The sequence below is a fragment of the Sus scrofa genome, chromosome 13, assembly GCF_000003025.6.
Source record: "Sus scrofa isolate TJ Tabasco breed Duroc chromosome 13, Sscrofa11.1, whole genome shotgun sequence".
NCBI classification, from domain to species: Eukaryota; Metazoa; Chordata; class Mammalia; order Artiodactyla; family Suidae; genus Sus; species Sus scrofa.
In genome coordinates, this window is record NC_010455.5 from 2,957,654 (window position 1) to 2,984,389 (window position 26,736).

Genomic DNA, 26,736 nt, shown 5'->3' on the forward strand with positions numbered 1-26,736 from the left:
TAAAAATATTGCATTCTAAAGTCAAACAAACTAGTTTTTGATTTTATGGGTTATTATTTTCTTTGTAATCTGTTCCTTAAAGTAGTAACAGGGTCAGATAGTAGTTTTTCCTTTTCTCATACACATTCCCTACCACACATATTCTATTGATTTCTGCATGGGCCCAATCCCATGCACTGATACACAGTCACACATTTTCTTTGGACACACACACCCTCTCTTGTCATATACTCTGAAACTATTGTCAACTCTTGACACACACAACTTTGCTCATATTGCCATCTATTTTTCTTTCTTCTTTTAAAATGAGATAACAGTGGTTTATAACATTATATAAGTCTCAATGTGTACATTATATTTTGACTTCTGTATGCACTACAGTGTGCTCACCTCTATTTTTCGAATCAATTCAAACGGCCTTCAGTCCTTTCCTATATGGTTCTAACAGTATCTGGGTCAATTTCCACTCTAAGCAACCTAGTAGATAATGACAGCTTTAAGTACTACAGTCATAGACGCTAGTAACCCTGAGGCCTGGGGCTGAACAGTGAGAATGAGGACTAGCTGAGGGACTACCAAGGGACTCTTTATCCACAGGTGCTTTCCTGCAGATCATACTCAGGGTGTGTGGAGGGAGTCAGAAGAGGAGAAAGAAAAATAATATATACACCTGTAACCTATTTCCTCCCTCTTTCTACCTAATGCTCCGGAACCAAATATAGGCAATAGAGTCTCTGACAAAAGAATGACTTGAAGGAATGGAGAACAACCCAACTGAGTTCCAGGTCCTGTGAGTTTTTTTGATGGAGCACAGAGGGTTTAGATTTTCCCGGCTATAATGAAGGAAGGAGATGGAATGACATTAAGAGATAGAGAAGGGCTGATAAACTATAGCTGTGGCTGGTAGCCCGGGCTGCGGCAGAGGCCCAGCTAGAAGAAGGCTGTGGGTCAGAATGAATATTTAGAGGTTATTTGGGCCTCTCAACTGAATCATGATGACAGCAAAATTATTCAGTTAACTCTCAGAAGCCAAATCAGAAGGTCAGGTAAGGCATTAAGTTAAATAACATTAATTAGGCTCTATAGATGAACTATATCACACCCTACCTCCCAAATTTGTCCTTTTTGTTAAAGTCTGCACCAGTATTCAGCAGAAGGTTTAGGCACTCCAGATTCCTACCAGGAAAAAAACAGAAGACATAAATGTCAGTAATTTTGTAATGAAAATGGGAGGTTTAAATAAGCATAGAAGTTTTCAAATGAGGGTAAAGTGAATAAAATAGTATGATTTATATTTTATGAAGATAAAAACATTAAAATTCATCTTATCTAGAACTTTAAAAGGTTATTTATATACATATTAGCATATTGACAGGAAATAACAAATGAATCATGTTTTCACTACTTCCAAGTTCAATTTGTAAAAGTTCCAGAAGAGTTTTTAGGAACCTCTAAAACATATTTAAAACAATATGCTTATAAATGAATGATTTAAATTTAAATGGTTTTTGATGCTAAATTAAAATGGGTTAAAAACAAAGAAACAAACATGAAAATACAGATAATGTCCCAGGTTAGCTTTCCCTTATCTCCTATAATGTAACTGCTTAAGATGAATCCTTAGTTAAAATTGTATGAGAGCATATTATATACATGGGTATTTCTGTAATCTTTGGGGTTTTTTGGGGGGCCATGCCAGGAGCATGTGGAAGTCCCCAGGTCAGGGATCAAACCTGAGCCACAGCAATGATAATGCAAGATCCTTAACCACTAGGCTACCAGGGAACTTCATGTAATTTTTTTTTTTTTGGTCTTTTTTGCCATTTCTTGGGCCGTTCCCTTGGCATATGGAGGTTTCCAGGCTAGGGGTCCAATTGGAGCTGTAGCCGCCAGCCTACGTCAGAGCCACAGCAACGCAGGATATGAGCCACGTCTGCGACCTACACCACAGCTCACGGCAACGCCGGATCCTTAACCCACTGAGCGAGGCCAGGGATTGAACCTGCAACCTCATGATTCCTAGTCGGATTCGTTAACCACTGAGCCATGACAGGAACTCCATTTAATTTAATTTTATAAACCTAAACATCAATTTCCTATGTTACAATGAAAACTGTAACTGCCAAGTGATCAGAGATCTGCTGTCTGCTGTCTCTCACTCTGTAGGCAAGTAACATGGGAGCTAAGTTTTAACTGGAAGGTTCTTTGGTGACCTTGGAAGAACAAGAGGACCTAGTCACATGTTTACAATCCATTTCTTCAACTGAGACCAGTCTAATGGGAGTCTTGGTTCAGAAAATTTGTCCTCTGAAAATGTGTCCCCTGGGACTCTTCAAGGAATTATTATTGGAAATAAAATTCTTGCAAATGTCCTTTTGATAAATCATCATGAATTAAACAGTTTATCAGAGATTTGGTTTCTAAATGATCAAAAGCTTCAGATTAGCAGCATGAAAATTTGTTCATTCAAACCAACTGCCTAATTTCTTCTAGCAGTTAATGTTTAAAACTTAGTCCAAAATCTTCCAAGCTTCCTCTTCCTATACATTAGTACTAGAAAGACATGAACAGATCAACGTTTTTTTCCCTGAAATTAGGATTAAAAAACCACAAACAGCTTTACAAAGAATCCTAGTATTATCCATAAAATTCCCAATGTGATGGTATGGTAATTTGAGGACATGTATTTTTTCACTTATCCAGGACTGATTTTTCTCATATAAAGTCTCTTTGCAGGTTTGTTCTATTGCCCCAATTTACAACTTAGGTGGAAGAATTTACAATTCAACTTAGGTGGAAGAAGATGGGCAGGGCAGGGGAAGCAATTTCTACCATGCTCAACTTTTTTCCCCAAACAACTCCTGTTTTGTTAGAGAAACACAGGTAAGAGGAAAACTGCCACAATCAGGTACCTTTTTCTTTAAAAAAGCAAAAATGTTGCTAACATACCCTCCAGCTGCAGCTGCATGTAGACAGGTTCTGCCAAAATCATCTGGAGTATCTATATCAAATCCTACAAGAATGAATATGTCTTACATAATAATATAGATATTAGATATGGCACTTTATAGACATGGTACTTTATATTAAAATATTTTGTCAAAAAATGCTAAAAATCACATACCTCCAATCTTAAAAAAAAAAAACTATGAATTACAAATAGGTACAAATTAATTGAAAATAGATTAATAATGTATAAATATATATATATTATTTGCTTTTTAGGGCCACACTCATAGCACATGTTGGTTCCTAGGCCAAGGGTCTAATCGGAGCTACAGCTGCCGGCTACGCCACAGCCACAGCAATGCTAGATCCAAGAAGTGTCTGCAACCTACACCACAGCTCACAGCAATGCCGGATCCTTAACCCACTGAGCAAGGCCAGGGATTGAACCTGCAACCTCATGGATCCTAGTCGGATTTGTTTCTGCTGTGCCACAAGAGGAACTCCTACATTTTAAAAAAATTACCACTGAGGGTTTTAGGACAAATGTAGTTGTTTGAAAATATACATGTTTAAAAGCCATAAGATACAATGGAATATTATTTAGCAATAAAAAAGAAAGTACTGACACATATTTATAACACTAGATGACCCCTGAGAACATTTAAGTGAAAGAGATCAGTTACAAAAGACCATACCTTGTGTGGTTTCATTTCTATCAACTGTCCAGAATAGGTAGATTGGGACAGAAAGTAGATTAGTGATTGCTTAGGGCTGTAGGTGGTGGGGAAAGGTTCTAAAACCCATTGTAGTCATGGTCACACATCTTTGTGAATATACAAAAAAACACTGAATTGTAAATTTTAAGAGTGAATTGTATGGAATGTGAATTATGTCTTAATAAAACATTTTTGTTAAGCCATAGATGCTTTGTTACCTGTGCATTGATACTAACACTGAGAAGAGATTTTGAGAATTCTTTCTCATAGATAAATGAATATGCGATTGCTTGTGGACATACATATACCTAAAACACTCAAAACACAAAACACTCAAAACACAATTATCTCACTTAAAAGATATTAAGAAAAACTCAGAAGTGTCTGTTTCACATCTTAATTTTTCACAAAAATTTTCACATAATTCTTTCAGTAATCATGAGGATTAATATACAAAATCTGCTCAACTTTTCTAACATGCTTAAAAATAGAATCATTTAAAATTAGATCTTGTACAACCACTAAGGAAAACAGCATGGAGGGATCTTAGAAAACTATACATAGAACTACCATAAGATCCAGCAATCCCATTCTTGGGCATACATCTGGACAAAACTTTCCTTGAAAAAGACACATGTACCCGCATGTTCACTGCAGCACTATTCACAACAGCCAAGACATGGGAACAACCCAAATGTCCACTGACAGATGATTGGATTTAGATGTGGTATACACACACAATGGAATACTACTCAGTAATAAAAAAGAACAAAATAATGCCATTTGCAGCAACATGGATGGAACTAGAGACTCTCATACTAAGTGAAATAAGTCAGAAAGAAAAGACAAACACCACATGATATCACTTATATATGGAATCTAGTATACAGCGCAAAGGAAACTTTCCATAGAAAAAAAAATCATGGACATGAGAAGTGACTTGTTGGAGTTCCTGTCGTGGCGTAGTGGTTAACGAATCCGACTAGGAACCATAAAGGAACCATAAGGTTGCGGGTTCGGTCCCTGCCCTTGCTCAGTGGGTTAACGATCTGGCGTTGCCATTAGCTGTGGTGTAGGTTGCAGATGCGGCTCAGATCCCGTGTTGCTGTGGCTCTGGTGTAGGCCGGTGGCTACAGCTCCAATTAGACCCCTAGCCTGGGAATCTCCAGATGCCGTGGGAGTGGCCCAAGAAATAGCAAAAAGACAAAAAAAAAAAAAAAAAAAAAAAAAAAAAAAAGAAGTGACTTGTGGTTGCCAAGGGGGAGGGAAGGAATGGGATGGATTGAGAATATGGGGTTAAGAAATACAAACTATTGTCTTTGGAATGGATAAGTAATGAGATCAGCTGTATAGCACTGGGAACTATATCTAGTCACTTACTATGGAGCATGATAACGTGAGAAAAAAATGTATACGTGTGTATGTAACTGGGTCACCTTGCTGTACAGTAAAAAGTTGACAGAACACTGTAAACAAGCTATAATGGAAAAAATAAAAATCATTATAAAAAAAAAATTTAATCTTATAGGAGCTCCCCTTGTGGAACAGTGGAAACAAATCCGGCTAGTAACCATGAGGTTGTGGGTTCAATCCTTGGTCTCGCTCAGTGGGCCATGAGCACTGCCGTGAGCTGTGGTATAGGGCAGAGACATGGCTCGGATCCTGCGTTGCTGTGGTTGTGGCTGTGGCCGGCAGCTGTAGCTCAATTCAACCCCTAGCCTGGGAAATTCCACAGGCCCTGGGTGCGGCCCTAAAAAGCAAAAATAAATAAATAAATAATTAAATTAAATCTTACATATTTAATAACTATGCATTTAATAAGGGTCATAAAATTACAGTAATATTTATTGCAGTATTATAAAACAGTAATTAGATATGGCATAAATAACTTCATAAACCTAGAAGATACTGTAAAATTGCTATCAGCTCTTAAAAAGGAAGCATGCAAATGAAGATATTTTGCTTCTAGACAAAAGGGATTGCTCTAGAAATATTCCACATGCCATTCCCCAAGAGAAAGGAGTAAATCACTGGAAAAATAAAGCCTTCCCAGAGCTAAAGAGAAAATCAAATCTTAAAATTAAAGGGTCCAACATCTTCTAAGAGGGGTTGGACATACTGGTACATCATCTTGGAAAAGCAGGATAAAAAGACTATATTAAAGATAGGGGGTGGGAAGAGTTTGGGGAGACAAAAAAAGGATAATCAGTCTGTGAAGGTTCCACTTACCAGAAGAAAGAAGTTTCCTACAGCAATCTGAGAAACCACTTAAGGCTGCCAAATGGAGGGGGAACATTCCATGTATGCCACGCCTAAAGTAAATAGGAGGGCATCCTCATCACAAGAAAAATGTAATCACTTAAATTAAAAAGAAAAAAGAAACTACTTAACTTATCCAGTAGCTTTCCTCTTAGAGTAGGGTTTTTCAATCTCAGTACTACTGTCCTTATGGACTTTGTGTGTGTCGGGTCGGGGTGCTATCCTGTGCCTATAGATGTCACCAGTGTCCTGGGCTCTACCCACACTGGATGACAATAACAATCTCATTCCCAAATCATGACAACCAAAATTCTCCAGACATTCGCCTCAGGAGCAAAATCCACTCCCCCTGCCTCACTGCTAAGACTCATTACCACAAGGCAAAATGTTTAAGAATGTTCACTGAGTAGTTTTTATAATAGTAAAAACTTAGAAGCAACTTGTGTTTGTCATAAGGAGAATGAATAAATTGTAAAATCTTATACAATAATAAATTTTATAAAACGAATGAACTAGAGTTACTTACAGAGATGAGAAAAAAGCCCAAATTTATATCTATATGGCTAAATCAACAACTTCGTGTAAAAATAAGCTAGCTTATCCAATGAAATCATACTAAACATTCTATTCTATTACATCGTCAATATTAAGAGGGAAAAGCTCAAACAATTAGCACTACATCAAGGACAAAACCCACATTTTTTTTATTTGAAATATCTATAAAACTGCAACTGATTTTCCTTCTGTGTTTCCCTGTCACAGCCATCAACACCTTGAGAAGTACTTACTTTGCAGTGTCAGCACCACTTGTAATGAGAGTGTTGATTAGCAGCTCATGGCCGTACCTCGCTGCTATGTGCAAAGGGGTGTTACCATTCTTATCCTCACAGTCGATTACTGCTCCTACAATGAATGACATACTATCAGACACTGGACAGTATAAAGATCAAGTCAAATCTATCACACAGAAACTAATGAAAAAGGCTATTCAAGCACAAACTAATAGATAGAGCAATTTAACCACAGAATTCATTCACAGCATATTTATTGAGCCAGGCAGTGGGTTTACAGATCTTATACTTAAAGCGATGTTGTGAACTGGGCATTGGATTTGAACAGATTTAAGAACTACAAAAGGGAGAGTTCCTGTTGTGGAACCTGACTAGCATACATGAGGATACGGGTTCAATCCCTGGCCCTGCTCAGTGGGTTAAGGATCCGGTGTTGCCGTGAGCTGTGGTGTAGGTTGCAGAGGCAGTTAGGATCCTGCATTGCTGTGGCTGTAGTGGAGGCGGCAGCTACTGCTCCAATTCAACCTCTAGCCTAGGAACTTCCATACGCCATGGGTGCAGCCTTAAAAAGACAAAAAATAAAAAAAAAAAAATAAAAAAAAAAAAATAAAAACTACAAAAGGGTTCTGGGATCTAATAAGTTTAGAAATCACTGTATTAAAACAAAATTCAACACAGGTGTTTAGAGCAAGACTTTCCAAAGCTTTAATGTGCACACTCTACACCATCAAGACAGCATGCAATGCTTCACAAATGATTTGATCATGAAACTATTCCTACTTTTTCCCTGCAAAATAAAAACGGCTATAGCCTTGAAGACTAGTACTAACAAATAGTTCCTTAGAACATGGCTTGAGAAACACTGCTTTAAAGTAAGGTATTCCAAAGTTTTTTTAATTGAAAAGTTTAGCTTGACTAGTACTAATTCAAATGCAAAAGAATACAAGTTCAGAAAATAAATGAAAATCCTAAAAATAGTTCAAAATATTCAAAAAGGCTAAAAGAAATGCAACCGAGTTTTGTTATTATGTAACACAAACTGCAATGGAAAGGCCAAGTTTTCTATCTGGCAATGTTTTTAAAAAAACAACATTAACTAGCAGAGAAATTGTGTTCATAAGGGAAACAAAACAAAAATAAATGATAAACATAATTACAAAAGATACATGTACATGGCATTTTAAGTTATTATCTAATTTTCATGAGATCTGATATCAAATGTCAAAAATGACAATTCCTCAATGCCATTCATTATGTGGATGCTTTTACTACATTTAAGAAAAAAAACAAACAGAAATACTTTTTACCACTCTGGATAATGGTTTGTGATCTGGAGAATCTACCGTGGAGGGCAGTCATATGCAGTGGGGTTTTTCCATCTTTGCTCTGAAATGAACGAGAGATTTAAAATTCTTGTTATATCTATAACATGTAATCATTAGTTTCATTTTGAATATCTTCTCATAATTTTATTTTGTATATTACTCAAGCATTAAGTTTAACTGAAGCCTGTTGCAGTAAAATAGCTGTTTGAAATTATGAACTAATTTTTTAGTATGTATATCATAAAGCACAATTATACTAAAACCTCACTATCTACAGTTTATAAAAGGCCCTGGGTGGTGGGTATGGTATAATCTTAGTATCACTCCTATTTCATAAGTGGGGAGGATGTATTAAATGACTGGGCCAAGATCACATCTCAGGGAGTGGTACTGCCCATGTTTCAATAATTTCACACTGTTACAATTCTTTTGTTCTAAGAAATGCTGAATCCCTCCTTGACCAAAGAAAAGTAAATGTCAGAATTAACTTCAGCCACTATAATGCACTTAAAAATTTTTAAGCATTATTTTGGTTATAATTATTTATAATTAATACTGTTAGCTATTTTCTCAAATTACTTAAATAATAAACCAGACTGGCCTTGCATGTGTATTTGATGTAGAAATTCTGAAATTCTAAAGGAATTCCAAGTACGATGAAAAATAATGCCTAAGTAAGGTGGTATCTTTTACTGTGAGTTAGGTAAAGTCTTTTCTTTCCTAAAATTATTTTGTTGATCAAATAAACATGTGCTCACCACAAAAGAAAGAAGTATTTGGGGTATTTTGTATCTAACCAAAATTAAAGGTATAGGGTCAGGTGGGAGAGGGGGTGAAGTGAAACAATTAATGCAGTGGGGCTCATGTTAAGCAAGGTTATGAAAACCATAACCATTCATTTTACTTCTGTGTAGTACTTTGTAGGACAGCCAATTTAAAAACTTATAAACTGAAACTTAAATTCACATTCCAATTTGTAGTCATCCACAACTTTAATCAAGGATAAAAACATCAAAATGGAGAATGGAATGGGAGGAAAAGATGGAGAAAGGTGACTGGATAAGGAGGCATGAGGGTAAGCAAATGTAATTTTTTTTATAATGTAAGACAAATGTCAAAGCTCCTTAAGCAAAATTTGATGAGCACTAATTTGACAAATTAAGAAACAGAGAGGTGTTAGGAATGAAGATATATTCTTTCTTTTTTTTGTCTTTTTTTTTAGGGCCACACCTGTGGCAATATGGAAGTTCCCAGGCTATGGTGTAATTGGAATTACAGCTATCAGCCTTCGCCACAGCCACAGCAACACCAGATCTGTTTGGTGCTGGTGTTGGTTCTGGCATTTGGTGCAGGCACCAAAATAACAGGCCAGGACATGTCCATGACTGATACCACAGCTCAAGGCAATGCCAGATCTTACAACCCACTGAGAGGCCAGGGATTGAACCCACATCTCATGGATACTAGTTGGATTTGTTACTACTGAGCCACAATGGGAACTCCCGAAGATATATTCTTGACTGAATATACATTCTTACTGGTTGAAAGCTCAGTTACCAACAAATTTTATATAATGTCAGAGTTGGAAGGTAACTGAGAAGTCATCAATAACCTGGGGAACATGTTTTAGTGGAACTTGGTGGTCAGATAATTTGACAGTTGCACATCAGCAGGATGTTGTATGTCCTTAGACATGATTAAAGGAACTTTTACGAAATCTATTTTTAAATCAATGTCATAGCCTGTTGCCTTCAAATCTACCACATCTTAACTGGTTTGCTAAAAAATTCCATTATCAGAGTTCCTGTCCTGGCTCGGCTTTAATGAACCTGACTGGTATCCATAAAGACACGGGTTTGATCTCTGGCCTTGCTCAGTGGGCTAAGGATTCGGCATTGCCTGAGCTGTGGTAAAGTTTGCAGACATGGCTCAGATTCTGCATTGCTGTGGCTGTGGTGTAGGATGGCAGCTGTAGCTCCAATTTGACCCCTAGCCTGGGAACTTCCATATGCTGTGGGTGAGGCCTTAAAAAGACAAAAACAAAAACAAACAAACAAAAAGCCCCCCAAACAAAACAAAACAAACAAAAGAAACTCCCTTGCCATGTGTAAAATCCACCACTGAATTTTCTAAATCATTAAGGATCCTAACTCCAAACAGGACCACTGGTATGAGCATTATAGCACAAGTGAGCCTCCTGTAGAACTGATTCTCACTTCCACATTTCAAAAGAAAATACAGACTTGAAAAGAATCATAGGTACTAGAGTCAGCTATGTAGGCAACGATATATGAGCCACGTAATTATCAAATCATAATAAGTATTCATGTTTAAATGACACTGTATAAACTAAAAAGCTTAATGTTTACCCTTTAAAGACAGCTATGTATAAACTAAAAGGTGCATTATAGTTAATGATATAGGTAAGCTTCCCTAACTATATGATAGTTAATATTTAACAGATGATTTTAACTACAGCCACTTTATCATAAAAGGTCTCATAGAGACTAAAAATATTTGGTTGAGATGTTTTCATTTGAAGAAGTTAAGATCATTTCAAAATTTTTATTTTGAAACACCTTTTTTTTTTTTTTTTTTGGTCTTTTTGGGGCCACACCTGCAGCATATGGAAAGTTCCCAGGCTAGGGATCTAACTGGATTGTAGCTGCCGGGCTACACCATAGTCACAGCAATGTCAGATCCAAGCCATGTCTGAGACCTATACCACAGCTCAGGGAAACGCCAGATCCTTTAACCCACTGAGCAAGGCCAGGGGTCAAACCTGCGTCCTCATGGATACTAGTCAGGTTTGTTACCACTGAGCCATGATGGGAACTCCTGAAAGACACTTTTTTTGTTTGTTTGTTTTAGGACTGCACCGTCGCATATGGAAGTTCCCAGGTTAGGGGTCAAATTAGAGCAGTAGCTGTCGGCCTGTACCACAGCCACAGCAATGTGGGATCCAAGCCACGTCTACAAGCTACACCACAGCTCATGGCAACACCAGATCCTTAACCCACTGAGTGAGGCAAGGGATTGAACCCGCAACCTCATGGTTCCTAGTTAGATTCAATTCCACTGTGCCACAACGGGAACTCCCTTGAAAGACTCTTCTTTTAAAAAAATTACTAGGCTTTAGAGTAAACAAATAGTAAACTTCTCACACTCCACAGAAATCATATTATTTTTTTCTGGGCACTGATTATCCAAATAGCAGGAATTCTTCAAATCAAAATAAGCATTTCTGAGAATTCCCACTGTGGCTCAGCTATAATGAACCCAACGAATATCCATGAGGATGTGGATTTGACCCCCGGCCTTGCTCAGGGGGCTAAGGATCTGGCATTGCTGTGAGCTGTGGTATAGGTCACAGAAGCAGCTCGGATTTGGTGTTGCTGTGGCTGTGGTGTAGGCCAGCACCTGAGGCCATGATTCGACCCCTAGCCTGGGAACTTCATATGCTACAGGTGTGGCCCTAAAATAACAAAAAGGGGGAAAAAAAACAGTTCAAATTTATTATCAGCAAAAAATTTTAGCAATTATTTAAACTATTAAAAATACAACTTCAGTAGGTGATGTGATTAGGAACTGAAAGATTTAAAGGTATATTCTTAAAAGACATTTTACCACAGATGTTCTTTATGACATCTGTTCCCCCGCCTTCCATGGGCTAACATGCATAAATTTTGTCCTTTAGCTGGCAGAGGGCAATTTAGAGCAATGGCCTAACTACAGATGGGCCTGCTGCTGCTTACAGCTGACAGAGTGGGTCCATGGCATCACTAAAAGATTTTCTAAAGTTAGAGAGGTAAGAAAATGGACTCCAGTCTGAAAAGACACTGGCTCATCACACCTACCAAAAGAGCTGAAATTTTATGTAATTAAAGCTCTGAAAACATTTGAAGCTTAAATGTTATTACTAATTCGGAGTGGCTCTATTTTGTCTGTGGTTTTCTTCATGCCACAAGATACGGTTTGGCAAGTCCTCAAAGAATGAATTAATAAATTAATACAGAAGCAATCAGTGAAGGCATCTTGGAAAATACCAAACGATGACTACACGTTATAAAGTAGTTATGTTCAGAACTGTGGTTGCATGAGTACGTCCAAAGAATCATTCAGTGAAAGTACATTTATTTTGGCTCCAGAATTTTCAAGTATTTCTAAAATTCAAATGCTCACTCTAAAAAGTGACTGACAAAAAAGCAACCATTCCTTGTATATAAAACACTGATAATAGTTTTTCAATTTCTCTAACATTGTGAAAAATTTCACAAAGGTTGAAAGAATATTACAGTGAACATCCATATACATACCATTTAGATTCTATCACTATCATTTTACTACATGAACATTACTACATATCAATCTGTCCATCCACCTACCTACCCATCCAATTATACGATGACCTTCAAAGTCAGTTGCAGAAATCACCATGTATTACCTCCATATGCCTGATACACGTATCATTAACTAAGGTTCAATATTTGCTTTGTAAGCTTCTAAGGAACATTTACATGTAATGAAGCATATAAATCTGAAGTGTACAAATTCGTCAGTTGTTTTTTTGGTTTTTTTGGCTGTACCCTCAGCATGAGGCAGTTCCTGGGACAGGAATCAAACCCATACTACAGCATCAACCCAAGCCACAGCAGTGATGCCAGATCCTAAACCTGCTGCACAAGAGAACTCCTTCAATTCATGAGTTTTGACTAACACTTATTCATGTAACACAAAACCTATCAAAATACAGGGTATTATCACCACACCAGAAAGCTCCCCTGTCCCCCCACCCCTTTCATTAGTATCTCCTCTAATTTCAACAACTGTTGTATTTTTATCCCCAACTATGGAGGCAACAACTGTTCTGTTTTTCTCCCCAACTAAATAAATGGAATTTTGTCTGTTCTAAAAACCTTATATAAATGGAACTAGTGAATATTCTTGTGTAAAGCTTTCACTCAGCATAGTATTTTAAAGATTCATCTTATGTATCAGTAATTTGTTCCTTTTTACTGCTGAACAGTCAATGCTACCACAGTGAACTCCTAAACATTACATACAGACTTCCTACCTTCATATTGACATCGGCCCCATTGCTTACTAGAAGCTCTAAACACAATGCTCCATGAGTGGATGCAGCAGCAAAGTGCAAAGGAGTAAATCCTTTTTCATTCTTCTGATTTACATTAGCACCACAGTCTATAAGTTCATTCACGACAACATCTTGTCCATTATAGCAGGCTACATGAAGAGGTGTATTTCCATAGGCATTTGGTTCATTCATCTATTGGAAGAAAAAAATGTCAGCTTTTTAGCAGTCTTTCTAAAGATCATCATTGTGAACTATTTTAGCAACAATGGGTTGAAATCAAATTATTACAGTGAGAAACAGGGATAAATACACAGATGAGGCTAAAGTTCTCTTAAAATAATGAACTTAATACCATTTTGGTGTCAAATGGATTTTGTACCTTCAGGGAATATAATTCACATACACAAAGTCTACTTTATGACAAAACTGAATGATTCCGAGATATGTAGTTTCCAACCTTACATGTTGACATTTTACCAAAATGAATGTGTGCAAAAAAATATACTCAATATTGAGCAATAATTCATGTAACTCAAGTTTATTTATTTATTTTTCTTTTTTGGCCACTCATGGCATATGGAGTTCCCAGGCTAGGGATCAGAGCCCAGGCGCAGTTGCGACCTAACCCACAGCTGCGGCAATGCCAGATCCTTAACCCACTGTGCTGGGCCGGGGAGTGAACCTGAGTCCCAGTGCTCCCAATATGTTGCCAATTCCTTTGCAGCACAGCAGGAACTCCTCAAGTTTTATCTTTCTATTTCTTAAAAATAAGTTAGTGAGTGCTTTAAAGTTTACATCATCTTTGTGTAGTAAAGAATTTTTCCTTTGGCCTTGCTTTCTGGGAGGTAATCTATGTCACACCTGACAGGTGTGTCCTTGCCTAGGTGGATGCTGGCTGCCCAAGATCCTGAAGCAGAACTAGGAACAGTCCAGTCTTTAGGGCAGGGCCATCCACACCATATAAACCAATCATGTGGTTTAGGGGAGGGGCTTTGAATCCCTGGGTATCGTGAACATGGAGACTAAAATCAACCATGTGAATAATTTTGACCAATCATGCCTATGCAGTGAAGACCCAATAAAACTCTATAAAAACAAAGCTCAGTGTTCAAACCACTATGTGAACACTGTCATACTTTGACACTGGGAAAGTAAGGAGTCCTGACTCTACAGGGAGAGGCCAATGGAAGCTTTATGTTTAAAATACTCTGCCCTGTGTGTCTCTTCCTTCCGCTGATCTTAATTTGTATCTTTTTTGTGTAATAAACCATAACCATGAGTATAGTAGCTTTCAGTGAGTGTTTTGAGTCCTTCCAGTGAATTATCAAAGCTGAAGGCAGTTTAGGAAATCCCTCAAACTTATATTTGATCAGAAGTAGAGGTAGGCTTGTATAGAGACTGTGCCCTCTAACCTTGTGGTTGGCCCCAATTTATCACAACTTTATTTAACATTTTCTTTTCTCAGATCCCTGGTAACAGAAATTGGAGGAAGTGAAAAAGCAACACTTAACTTGAGTCAAATTACCGAGATTTCATTGTCAAAAGCTGGCAGACATGACACAGATTCTCCCTAAGAGCTTGCAGAACTTTGAGAGGTTAAATTTATTGTTTTAAGTCACTCATTGCATGGTAATTTGATATGGCAGCTCTAGGAAACTGAGTCACACAACTGGAGGCTACATATCACTAAGTGGCTCTAAATCTGATTTTTTTTTGAAGAATATTCTCACCAGAATTGAGGTTATTTTGCTATCAATAAAACAAGCTTTAAAGATTATACCAGAATGGACTTGAAATAGTGATAAGAAACAAGGTTGCCTCATTTATTTGGATCAAGGATCTCTTAAGGCATTATGATGCTCTGTTAAAACAGAGCCATAGGAACTGCTGAAATAAAACTTTCAGCTGTTTGCATTCTACAAGTCTACCTAACAATGTGCTTGAATTTTTGATCCCTACACTTTCAATAACTAAGTGCCTCACATGGTCCTTACATAAACAGTCTACTCAGCTCCAAAGTTCTACCATGTATTCTTGGTCCAACCAGACTATCACCTACCTTCTGCTTTTGCAGCTGATCTAAATTACCTCCCTCTAGCAGAGCTTTACCCTCTCCTTCCAATTTGCTGCTTTTTAATCTGTGTTTTAAAGAAGCAGATGACTTTGTTAGAACTACACCTAAAATAAGAGTAAATATACTAAGAGTGGGTGTAAAGTATAAGTGCCTGAAGGATGGACTGTGGGAGCAACAGGCATTCTTAGCTATCTCAATTCTGGCAGCAACTCCTCCTAACCAGACAGATTTATATAGTAAGGAACACTTATAGCTGCTGGGCCAGAAGCCTCTAGTTTTTGTGCTTGGCGCTGGCCAATATGTGTAATGTGAACAGCTACCATCATTTAAAAGGAATATTAGACAAACTGGGTGAATGAGACTAATAACCTAGCCAATTAGGGAAAAGAATACAGGTGTGTCTGATTTGCTGGTTTCCACAGCTGAAATGAAACTTCAGGGCCCACAGAATGTGATGGAAAAGAAAAACTTCTGCCAATCAATTATTCACCTTTGGAATGTATTTTAGCTCTTATATATATGTGGACTAATTTCGATTTTTGGTCAGGTAACAGTACACTGTATGTTATGTAAAGGACTATAAACATAAAGCTATTAAAAGAGAAAAACATTATTGTAAGAAGTCATTCTTTAAATCTGAAATAACTTCTGTCAACAGCAAAATCACAAACACACAAAATGCTCCATTCTTTTGTACCACTTAGTCTGTGCACCTACATCAACCCCAAGATCGAGAAGGTATTTGACTACGCTGATCATCCCGCTGGAGGCTGCTGCATGGAGAGGTGTGTAAGACTTCTTATCTTTGCATGTCACCTCAGCTCCATGTGCCACGAGTAATTTCACTACTTCAATGTGACCTGAAAATGTGTTTATGAAGAACAAACAAATGAGTGTATGGAAAACATGAAATACAATCCTGAATATCTTTAAAGAAAGATAAAAATGCAAACTGATATATATTCCATGACAAGCCACCATTGAATCACATTATAACCAGAGAGAGGACAGAAGAAAAATAAAAGAATTTAGGATAATTTTGATAAATGTTGAGTCAATTAATAATACATTTAATTATTTTATTGTATATGAAAATAATACATTTAATTATTTTATTCAATAACGCTGTGATCTATAATCCTTCTTTTACCTAGATCTGGTTGTTTTAATACATTCTCAAGTTCTTGAGTTAGAACTTCTCAAGTTCTTTTTATGTCTAATGTAAGACATTAGTTTGTATGTTTTAGTGGAATCTTCTACTTGGAAATCTGGGAGTGTTTTGGGCTTATTTCTTAAAAATGTCAGAGCTTTAGAACATGCAGTTAAAAGCTTCTTTTTCATTATTATTTCCACAAGATGTCCTTAACAACCTGTTTGTTATTCACCCTTGTATCAATCAGGATAGGCTAAGCTTTATATGCTGTGGTTAAATGTTACTGACTCCCAAATCTCAGGGCTTAAATAATTACTGTTTTATTTCTCATTAACATTATGACAGCTTGGCAAGAGGGCTCTGCTCAGTCATTCAGGGATCCAAACTCACGGAGCTGACACCATCCTGAAGGCTGCATCAGAGAAGGGGAACAAACTGCAGAGTCTCACACTGGCCATTAAATTCTCTGGTCCAAAAGTGATATTGCTTCCATTAGTCAGAACTAGTCTCGGGCCCCACCCAATTGCACAAGGAGGCCAGGAAGGGGGACTATATCTGGAAGATGAGAGAACTACTCTTCTCCTTCTATACTGCCTCATTACCTGTCAATTTGATTATACAGTGCTTTTTCCACATCCCCAAATTCTTTCCACCTCTGTCTCTGTTCATAGGATTGACTTCTTCATCATACAGAATGTTCTGCTTGGGTGTTTCTAATCACTGTTATGAATCCATGAAGGGCATGTTAGTTCCCATCTACCCTAGAAGTCTTATAAGACTTATTTTTTTAAATGATTTTAATTTTTTCCATTATAGTTGGTTTACAGTGTTCTGTCAACTTTCTACTGTACAGCAAAGTGACCCAGTCACACATAAATATATACATTTCTTTTTTCACATTATCCTCCATCATAAGTGACTAGATATAGTACACAGTGCTATACAGTAGGATCTCACTGCTTATCCATTCTAAAGGCAATAGTTTGCATTATTACTAACCCCAGATTCCCAGTCCATCCCACTCCTTCCCCCTCTCCCTTGGCAACCACAAGTCTGTTCTCCAAGTCCATGAGTTTCTTTTCTGTGGAAAGCTTCATTTGTGCCGTAAATGAGATTATAGATATAAATGATATCATATGGTGTTTGTCTTTCTCTGACTTCACTTAGTATGAGAGTCTCGTTCCATCCATGTTGCTGCAAATGGCATTATTTCATTCTTTTTTATGGCTAAGTGGTATTCCATCGTGTATATATACCACATCTTCTTAATCCATTCATCTGTCTATGAACATTTAGGTTGTTTCCATGTCTTGGCTATCATGAATAGTGCTGCAGTGAACATAAGGGTGCATGTCTTTTTAAAGGAAAGTTCTGTCCAGATATATGCCCAAGAGTGGGACTGCTGGGTCAACATGGTAGTTCTATATTTAGTTTGCTGAGGTACCTCCATACTGTTTTCCATAGTGGTTGTACCAACTTACATTCCAACAGTGCAGGAGGGTTCCCTGTTCTCCATGTCCTCTCTGGCATTTGTTATTTGTGGACTTGTTAATGATGGCCATTCTGATTGGTGTGAGGTGGTACCTCCTAGTAGTTTTTATTTGCATTTATCTAATAATCAGTAATGTTGAGCATTTTTTCATTTGCTTGTTGCTCAACTGTGTATCTTTGGAGAAATGTCTGTTCAGGTCTTTTGCCCATTTTTCAACTGAGTTGTTGGTTTTTTTGCTGTTGAGTTGTATAAGTTGTTTGTATATTTTAGAGATGAAGCCCTTGTCAGTTGCATCATTTCAAACTACTTTCTCCAATTCCATAGGTTGTCTTTTTGGTTTTTTTTTTTTTGTCTTTTCTAGGGTCGCACCCATGGCATGTGGAGGTTCCCAGGCTAGGGGTCTAATCAGAGCTGTAGCCACCGGCCTATACCACAGCCATAGCCACACAGATCTGAGCCACGTCTGCAACCTACACCAAACTCACGGCAATGCCAGATCCTTAACTCACTGAGCGAGGCCAGGGATGAAACCCTACAGCATCATGGGTCCTAGTCGGATTTGTTAACCACTGAGCCACGATGGGAACTGCCCCCCCCCTTTTTATGGTTTCCTTTGCTGTGAAAAAGCTTGTCAGTTTGATTAGGTCCCATAAGACTTCTTATAAGATGTTTAGATCCTTAGAATTACATGAAGCACCATGCACCTGTAAAAACTATCTAATAAGCATATAACACCCTGTGATGTTCCTTATACTTGAATCATTGTTTAACTAACTCTTTAAGCACTTTTATTTATTTATTAAGTTCCCAAATATATATCTTCCAAGGCAAATATCATAGGCTCTTATGTTCTACTTCTTGGTACAGATCAGAAAAAAGAGGCACCTAATAAATATTTTTAATTTAAACAAGTTGCTCATGATGCCATTTTTAATACCTTTTCATAAGGAAGGAGTATATAAAGTTAATAAAAAGTGAAACTTTCTGACTTAGGACCCCTCCTTCTTGAAAAAAAGGATACTACAAGATGCACAAAGAAGCAAGTAGATTTAATTATTTATATATATATAAATTATCAAAGTGGATACTTTCATCTATTTTCCTCCCCATCTCAATATGAAAAATATCTACTATATTTTTAGGAAAAAAAATCAAGAGTATCTATCAAAACGTTAGGTGCCAAATTAAATGTGACTATTATATAAGAGTACTAACTAGAAAACTACAATAAAGTACCACCCCATACCAGTCAGAATGGCTATCATTAACAAGTCTACAAATAAGAAATGCTGGAGAAAGTGTGGAGCAAAGGGAACCCTCCAACATCATTGGTAAGAACGTAAAGTAGTAAAACCACTATGGAAAACAGTATGGAGAAAACTACCATATGATCTAGCAATCCCAGTCCTGGACATTTATCCAGACAAAACTTTCATTCTAAAAGATACACGTATTCCTATATTCATCACAACACTATTCACAATAGGCAAAACATGGAAACAAGCTATATGTCCATCAACAGATGAATGGTTTAAGAAGATGTGGTATATATATATACACAATGGAATACTACTCAGCCATAAAAAAGAACGAAATAATGCCATTTGCAGCCACATGGTTGGAACTAGAGATTCTCATACTAAGTGAAGTAAGCCAAAAAGAGAAAGACAAATACCATATGGTATCACTTATATGTGGAATCTAAAATACGGCACAGATGAACCTGCCTACAGAACATAAAAAGACTCATGGACATGGTGAATGGACTTGTGATTGCCAAGGGAAGGGGAGGGAGTGGGATTGGGACTTTGGGGTCAGTAGATGCAAACCATTGCTTAGAATGGACAAGCAATGAGGTCCTACTGTATAGCACAGAGAACTATATCCAATAACTTGTGACAGAACATGATAAAATATGAGAAAAAGAATATATATATATATGATTGGGTCACTTTGATGTACAGTAGAAATTGACAGAATATTGTAAAATCAACCATACTTTAATAAAAAAAATTTTTTAAGTACTAACTGGTGGTATGAAAGATCTTCCACTACTTGTTACTCCTGATTTATGGCTCTAGAAAGGGTTTATTGTACTGAATTGAAAATCATGATTTATAATGCCCAGGAAGGTCACACATAAATATAGCCTCTGTTTGGAGTTCCTGTCGTGGTGCAGCAGAAACAAATCTGATTAGTATCCATGAGAATGTGGGTCTGATCCCTGCTGGCCTTGCTCAGTGGGTCAGGGATCTACCATTGTCATGAGCTGTGGTGTAGGTTGCATACATGGCTAGGATCCCAAGTTGCTGTGGCTATGGCATAGGCTGGCAGCTGCAGCTCCAATTCAACCCCTAGCCTGAGAACTTCCGTATGCCACGAGTATAGACCCAAAGGCGCCCCCCCCAAGCTTCTTTTTAACTGGCCAAATATATCTTATTCACTAATTTGCCAAAGAGAAACAAATTCTCTTGATTTTTAAGTCTAGAAGGCCCATAACACAGACATACTGGAAAAATTGTTGGAAACCAATAACATCATTCTAAGCAAATGACACAGATCTTACTGTGTGTACAAACTAGTAGATTCCAGGAAGTATGAACTTTTCCTAACACTGATAAAGCCCTATTTTTAAAATATGCCATGCATAAGCAAATTCACAATCTTAAACTTGACAAATATTTACTTAAGCACACTTCTGAAATATGAATAAATTTCTTTATTGGATCATTGGAAACATGAAAAAGAAGGAACCTTTCCAGAGCCAGTTTGGGGTGACTTATTTAAAAGAAAAAAAGGAAGAAAGTTCTAGAGTGAAATAAATTACACTTTTCTAGCTACGTATACCCTAGCCAGATTAAGTATGTGTCTTCTTTATCAATTCATAGAATGATGCTACCAAGGGGACTAGATTTCATTTAATTCATCTGAGTGTATGTTTAGAAGACAGTATCCAGTAGCCATGCACAGCATACATAATTCTGTAGTCAATCACAACATCCTTTTGAAAAACTGGAGTTCCCTGGTGGCCTAGCAGTAAGGATCCAGCATTGTCACTGCTGTAGCTTAGGTTTGATTCCCAGTATGCCATGGGTGCAGCAAAAAATAAATAAAAAGTTATATCCATTCAATGTGAATCTTCAGGAATTTGGGAAATTCCTTAAATTTTTCTTTAAGATTTTATTTTTAATTTTTATTACAGTTTATTTACAATGTTGAGCCAATTTCTGCTATGCTGCAAACTGACTCAGTCATATATATGTGTGTATATATATGTACATTCCCTTATATTTTTCTTTTGCTCGTGAATGTTTAAGAAAAATAAAATGATCTTTGTTTCAAATTTATAAGTTTTTATATAGAAAGGAAAAAGAAAAAAAATACCATTTCATATCAACTCAAATTATGCATTGTTTCACAAAGAAATAATGAAAGGAATTACTAATCAAGGTAATTAGTACCCTCTATATCAAAGTCATCAAGGTAAGGTAATGTGAAGCAAAACCTGATGGGATACTGCTAAAAGCACTGAATGCAACAGAAAAGATGAATGAGTAAAAGGGATCTTAATGAAGGCTCATGGTAGGAGCAAACATGGGGTAAGGAGAGAAAAATGATCAATTCATTTGCGGACAGAGGTGGGGCTGGGGAACACTGACAGAGAATTCGATCATAGCATAAGAATAAAAGGTAGAGCCTGACAGAAAAGTAAGGGCAGCTCAAGGGACAGAAGGGGACAGAAGGCCAGGGCAAATAAGGAAGCCTGTGAGAAATAAACTACAAGAATTCATGTATGCCTCTTAGGCTAAGAGTGACAGATTCTCTAGAGGTGACAATGAGTGGATTTCAGGCCTGTCTAACAGCCAAGTCAAAAGTGTCCTACGTTCACATATTCAGCACCCCCAACATTTTTGGCTGTCCCGAGGCATATGGAGTTCCTGGGCCAAGGATCAGATCTGAGCTGTAGCTGTGACCTAAGTCACAGCTGCAGCAATGCCAGATCCTTAACCACTGTGCTGGGCTGGGGATTGAACCTGAACCCAAATGATCCCAAGATGTTGCTGATCCCATTGCGCCACCACAGGAACCCCTATTTAGCCCCTTTTAATCCTCAACACCGAGAACAACTGAATAGTTTTAGAAACTGTGTCAACACTCCTTTTTTTCCCAAGCTTAAAGAAAGAAACAGAGGAAGGAGAATTACTAATCTGAATGTTTATGCTCAAAAAGTATATGGATCATGAGGTCCAAGAAACAGATTTTTTTTACAATTCAAAACTGGCCTAAAAAGTGACTGTTTTTTTTTTTGTTTTAATTTTTTATTCTGCAACTTCTTAATTCATATAACATTATTTTATTTACTTGTTTATTTTTGCTTTTTTAGGGCTGCACCTGTAGCACATGGAAGTTCCCAGGCTAGGGGGTGAATCGGAGTTGTAGCTGCTGAGCTATGCCACAACCACAGAAATGCTAGATCTGAGTCATGTCTGCGACCTACACCATAGCTTGTGGCAACATGGGATCCTTAACTTACTAAGCGAGGCCAGGGATTGAACCTGTGTCCTCATGGATACTAGTCAGATTTGTTTCTGCTATGCCACAACAGGAACTCCTAAAAAGTGACTCTTAGATCAAGGAAAACAAAGCCACCTGAGTGCTTCTGAAATACACAAATCCATTATTCTGGGAGCTCAATTAGAGAGGCAACCCACAAAATTGCTTGGCCTTCAATTTCATGAAAACAGCTGTTTAGCCAAGTCTAATTATTTGGAGATAAAAAGCATAACATACTTTGCTTAATTTGTAAACATTTAAAGTATACAGTTTTCTCATATTTTTCTATTTTACAATTTGATGAGTTTCTAAAATTAATAATTTTCTATCAAATCTTTCTTTAATCTTCTAATTTTAAGTGAGAGATAGGAAAAGATGAAACCAAGAGCAGGAAGTAATGAAGACAAGCAATGCCTGTGGGACAGGAGTACCAAAAGGAATAAAACCAGCACCACGCAGCAGCTCCATCAGCCTGTATGTGATTTTTCCTAAGTCAGGGGAGCCAGAACAGCAGAAGCAGAATTATGACTTTGGGGAGGAATAAAAAAGTCTTTAGCACTATGGCTGCAAAGAGAGGAGCTCTTTCAATTCTATTTTAAGAAGCTTCTGTCCATGGCTTCCTCCCAGAGGCACAGCCTGGCCTTGCAGGATGTCAAGGTTTGTGGCAAGTTGTGCTTCCTCTGCTTAGAGAGCCACTTGACCTGCACAGTCTTGCTGCCCACAGCCAGCAGCTCTATGCTGTTCCTTTTGTGCATTTTAAAGTATCCTGAGGAAGGCTGACCTACCTCCTCCCTAACTATCCAAGTTACCACAAGATTCATTAATGTTTTCTTTAGTGCTCTGTTTACGAGGCTGCATGGGTTTTAAGCGGCCTGCCCCAGGACCATTTTCACACAACCCTCTTAGTATTAGAGTGCAATTTTGCAGATCCTAAGACTTTTTAAGAATGTTAAAATCAGAAAAGCCTATTCTCTAAGCCCCACTTTCCTCCTGTGAAATTACTATGGTAGAAACCAAATATGTTGATGCCTATTTATTTATTTTTGCTTTTTTTTAAGGGCTGCACCTGGGGCATATGGAAGTTCCCAGGTTAAGGAGAGAATTTGAGCTGCTGGCCTACACCACCCCACAGCAATGCCAGATTCGAGCAGTGTCTGAGACCTACACCACAGCTCATGGCAACGCCAGATCTTTAACTCACTGAGCAAGGCCAGGGATCGAACCCTCATCCTCATGGATGCTAGTCGGGTTCATTAACTGCTGATCCAGGAAGAGAATTCCCGATGATGCCTATTTAATAACTAAGTGCCTGGCCCAGAGTATTAGGCTTCTTAATACAGCTTCATAACTTCTACCTCAATATTCCCATGCAAACAAGAATGGGCACAGGATGGGTATGAGAATGAGCTTTTAGTAAACACCAATCTAAATTTTGTGTCCCAGGCTTATGTCTAGGATATCTCTCCTTTTAAAGGTAAACAGGATTAATTTTAAACATCTTTCAGAACTGGACCCAATGTTCCCCTTCTCCTAGCAAACCTCCCCTACTGCCAGGCTGGTTCCACTTGGGCAGCAAACTCAGATATGGTGTAACTTCTCACTATCCTAAAATATGTTATACCAAATGCAAGAATGAAAATGTCCAACTTTTCCTTAATATATAATGTCAAAAAATAAATTTTAAAAGTACATACCCATATATGCGGCCCAGTGGATAGCACGTCTATCTTTCTTATCAAAAGCATTAATATTGGCACCTCTAGACAAGAGCAGCTTGACCATCTGGAATAAAAATAAACACAGTTTCCTCAAAATTTAGAGGCAGAACTGTTCAAGAATAACCCTCGTGAGGACTACTGATCTCAACCTTTCTGGGAGTGAATTTCTTCATTTTGGAAGGAGCTACATTACATACAAAGACTCTCTAACATAGTTTAATAAACAACAGGACAAAACACAAAAAAGAGGTTTCAGTGCGGTTGTTATTGAAGTATCAGTATCTTTTAAAGATGCCATTTTGTGTCCTGGCATTTTATGAATAACTAAGCACAAATCTGTAAAGTCTAAGGGTGGAATATTTAAAAACAGGTTTTATTCCTTTTTTAGAGCCCAAAGTGTTATTAAAATTCCAAGTGCATTCTGATCCTAGAAATACCTTAAATTTAATTCAAACATAAATATAGTGTCGGTAATATGATTAGACCTGAAGGTCACTGCACAGGCTACATCCCTCAAAACGTACCAAGAATAGTTATTTCTTTTATGTCTAAGCATATTTACAATAGTTTCCCTATTGGAAAGAGCACTCCAAATGTCAAAAAGTGACGCATCTAGCGACCTTAACTGCCATGGAGGCAAGAATTCTTTATGCTGCAAAAGCAGAGAACAACTCTGAAAACAGCACTGCAGTGACTAGCTCTCAGCCATGTAATTACCCTTTTTAAAAAAAACTGAAGTATAGCTAATTTACAATATTTCAGATGTAGAGCAAAGTGATACATATGTATCATCTTTGTCAGATTTTTTTTTCCCTTATAGGTTACTACAAAATACTGAGTATAGTTCCCTGTGCTATATTTTCCATTACTTTACCCCCTTGAATTTTTGTGTCTGCAACACAACTGAAGGATTGTACAAGTTGGCCTCAATTGTTCTTCTACCTCTGTTTCATTCTAGAAGATGGTTCCTACCCTCCACATTCCTTTGCTACTATCTTTCTGGGAGAACAATGAAACTACTGTCATTCTGGACAATTTTCCCACTATGACAGAACATCCTTTTCACGCGGTGTTTAAGAGTTGGCAACGTTCGCCTTTGTATCCCCAGGTCAACCAGGAATTTCAAGTGCAGGGGCTGTATGTGATAAGTAAATCTCTAAATCTGGGAAAGTTATATCATGAATTACCAGGGAAAGAAATCTGAGGATCTGCTGAGTGAAACTAGATAAAAGTTAACAAGATAGATATTTTTGTTTGCTTTTACCATGGACTGATGACTGGCTAAAAAGGGCAAGTCTATTAATAATTGGGGGCGGGGTGTGGGAGGATGCAGGGAGAGAGAATTACTGATTGACTGAATGCCACCTACCTCCCCATGCCCACTGAAAGCTGCATGGTGCAGTGCGGTTCTCCCCGCTCGATCGGACACGTTTACATTACTCAGTAGAGGAACCAAAGCTTCCGCACACTTTACAGCTTTATTAGCTGCTGCTATGTGTAATGGAGTTTGCCAGTTTTTGTCTCGAGCATTAACGTCTGCAGAATGCTTCAAAAGTACCTGAACTGCTTCCTAAAACATATGAAGATGTTATACAAGACAAGTGAGTTAACAGTTTTAGAAATTGTGTGTGTGTGTGTGTTTGTGTATGAAGGGAATAAAATTTCTTGAGGATAAAAATAGTTCTGGAAGAACCTGCTATAAATAAGCCAGAAAACAAAATACTTTGAACTTCCTTCCAAGCCATTCAAAACCATATAAGATGCATTAAGACAAAACATTCCCTTTTCCATCCCCTAATTAAGGGAAGAGCAATCTCTATTAAAATTCACAAGAAGAAATACAAATATTCTCCAAAAACATTCATTACTTTTGCTTTTCTAGATGGTGAGATACAATTTATACTTTCAAAGCTTTAAAATGTAAATTATCACTTTGCCATTAAATATATGAAAATTTAAAACACACTATTTCCCAAGTATTACACATGCTCTATCTTACAAAACGAAAAAATCACTGGGAACTAGTTCATTAAAGAAAAAGAGACAGAGAGAAAAGCAGGCAGGCAGGCTTTGCAGTGATACTACCTGGAGGGAGAGGTGGTGTTAACAAGGCAAATTAAGAGTTACCGTTCAAGGAATTCCTGTTGTGGCTCAGTGGGTTACGAACCCTACTAACATCATGAGGATTTTGGTTCGGATCCCTGGCCTCACTCAGTGGGTTAAGAACCCAGCATTGCTGTGAGCTGTGGTGTAGGCCTGCAGCTGCAGCTCTGATTCAACCCCTAGCCTGGGAACTTCCTATGCTGCAGGTGTGTGCCCTAAAAAAAGCGGGGGGCGGGGGGGAGACCTGGTGTCCCAGAGCACAAGGAAACATCACAAAACATCCGAAAACTGGACTCACTGCAAGATCATAAGGGATCTAATAAGCCATCAATATTAAGCAATATAATCAGGACTAGACGTAGCAAATTTTTTTCCTTATAGTGATAATCCCATTTTTGGCAAGTGAACAACAAACTACATATGAAATGGAAAGGACTGGAACCAGAACAGAATCATCTCAGTTCTATCTAGTAAACCGACCCTTGGTTTTCTTATTAGTAAAGAAGG

General features: G+C 37.7%; 1 protein-coding gene across 11 annotated transcripts in view; it reads right to left on the minus strand.

Annotated features, from left to right (window-relative positions):
- Positions 1-26,736, minus strand: part of ANKRD28 (ankyrin repeat domain 28) — a 212,889-nt gene that overhangs the window by 34,799 nt on the left and 151,354 nt on the right. For 10 of the 11 annotated variants that reach the window (XM_021068207.1, XM_013981384.2, XM_013981385.2 and 7 more), the window contains 9 exon segments: positions 25,496-25,696; positions 24,103-24,190; positions 15,927-16,069; positions 13,115-13,327; positions 8,023-8,101; positions 6,713-6,827; positions 5,895-5,977; positions 2,950-3,013; positions 1,108-1,176 (listed from right to left, as the gene is read on the minus strand). In XM_021068207.1, the coding sequence (XP_020923866.1) occupies positions 1,108-1,176; positions 2,950-3,013; positions 5,895-5,977; positions 6,713-6,827; positions 8,023-8,101; positions 13,115-13,327; positions 15,927-16,069; positions 24,103-24,190; positions 25,496-25,696 (1,055 nt within the window). 11 annotated transcript variants of the gene reach the window in all.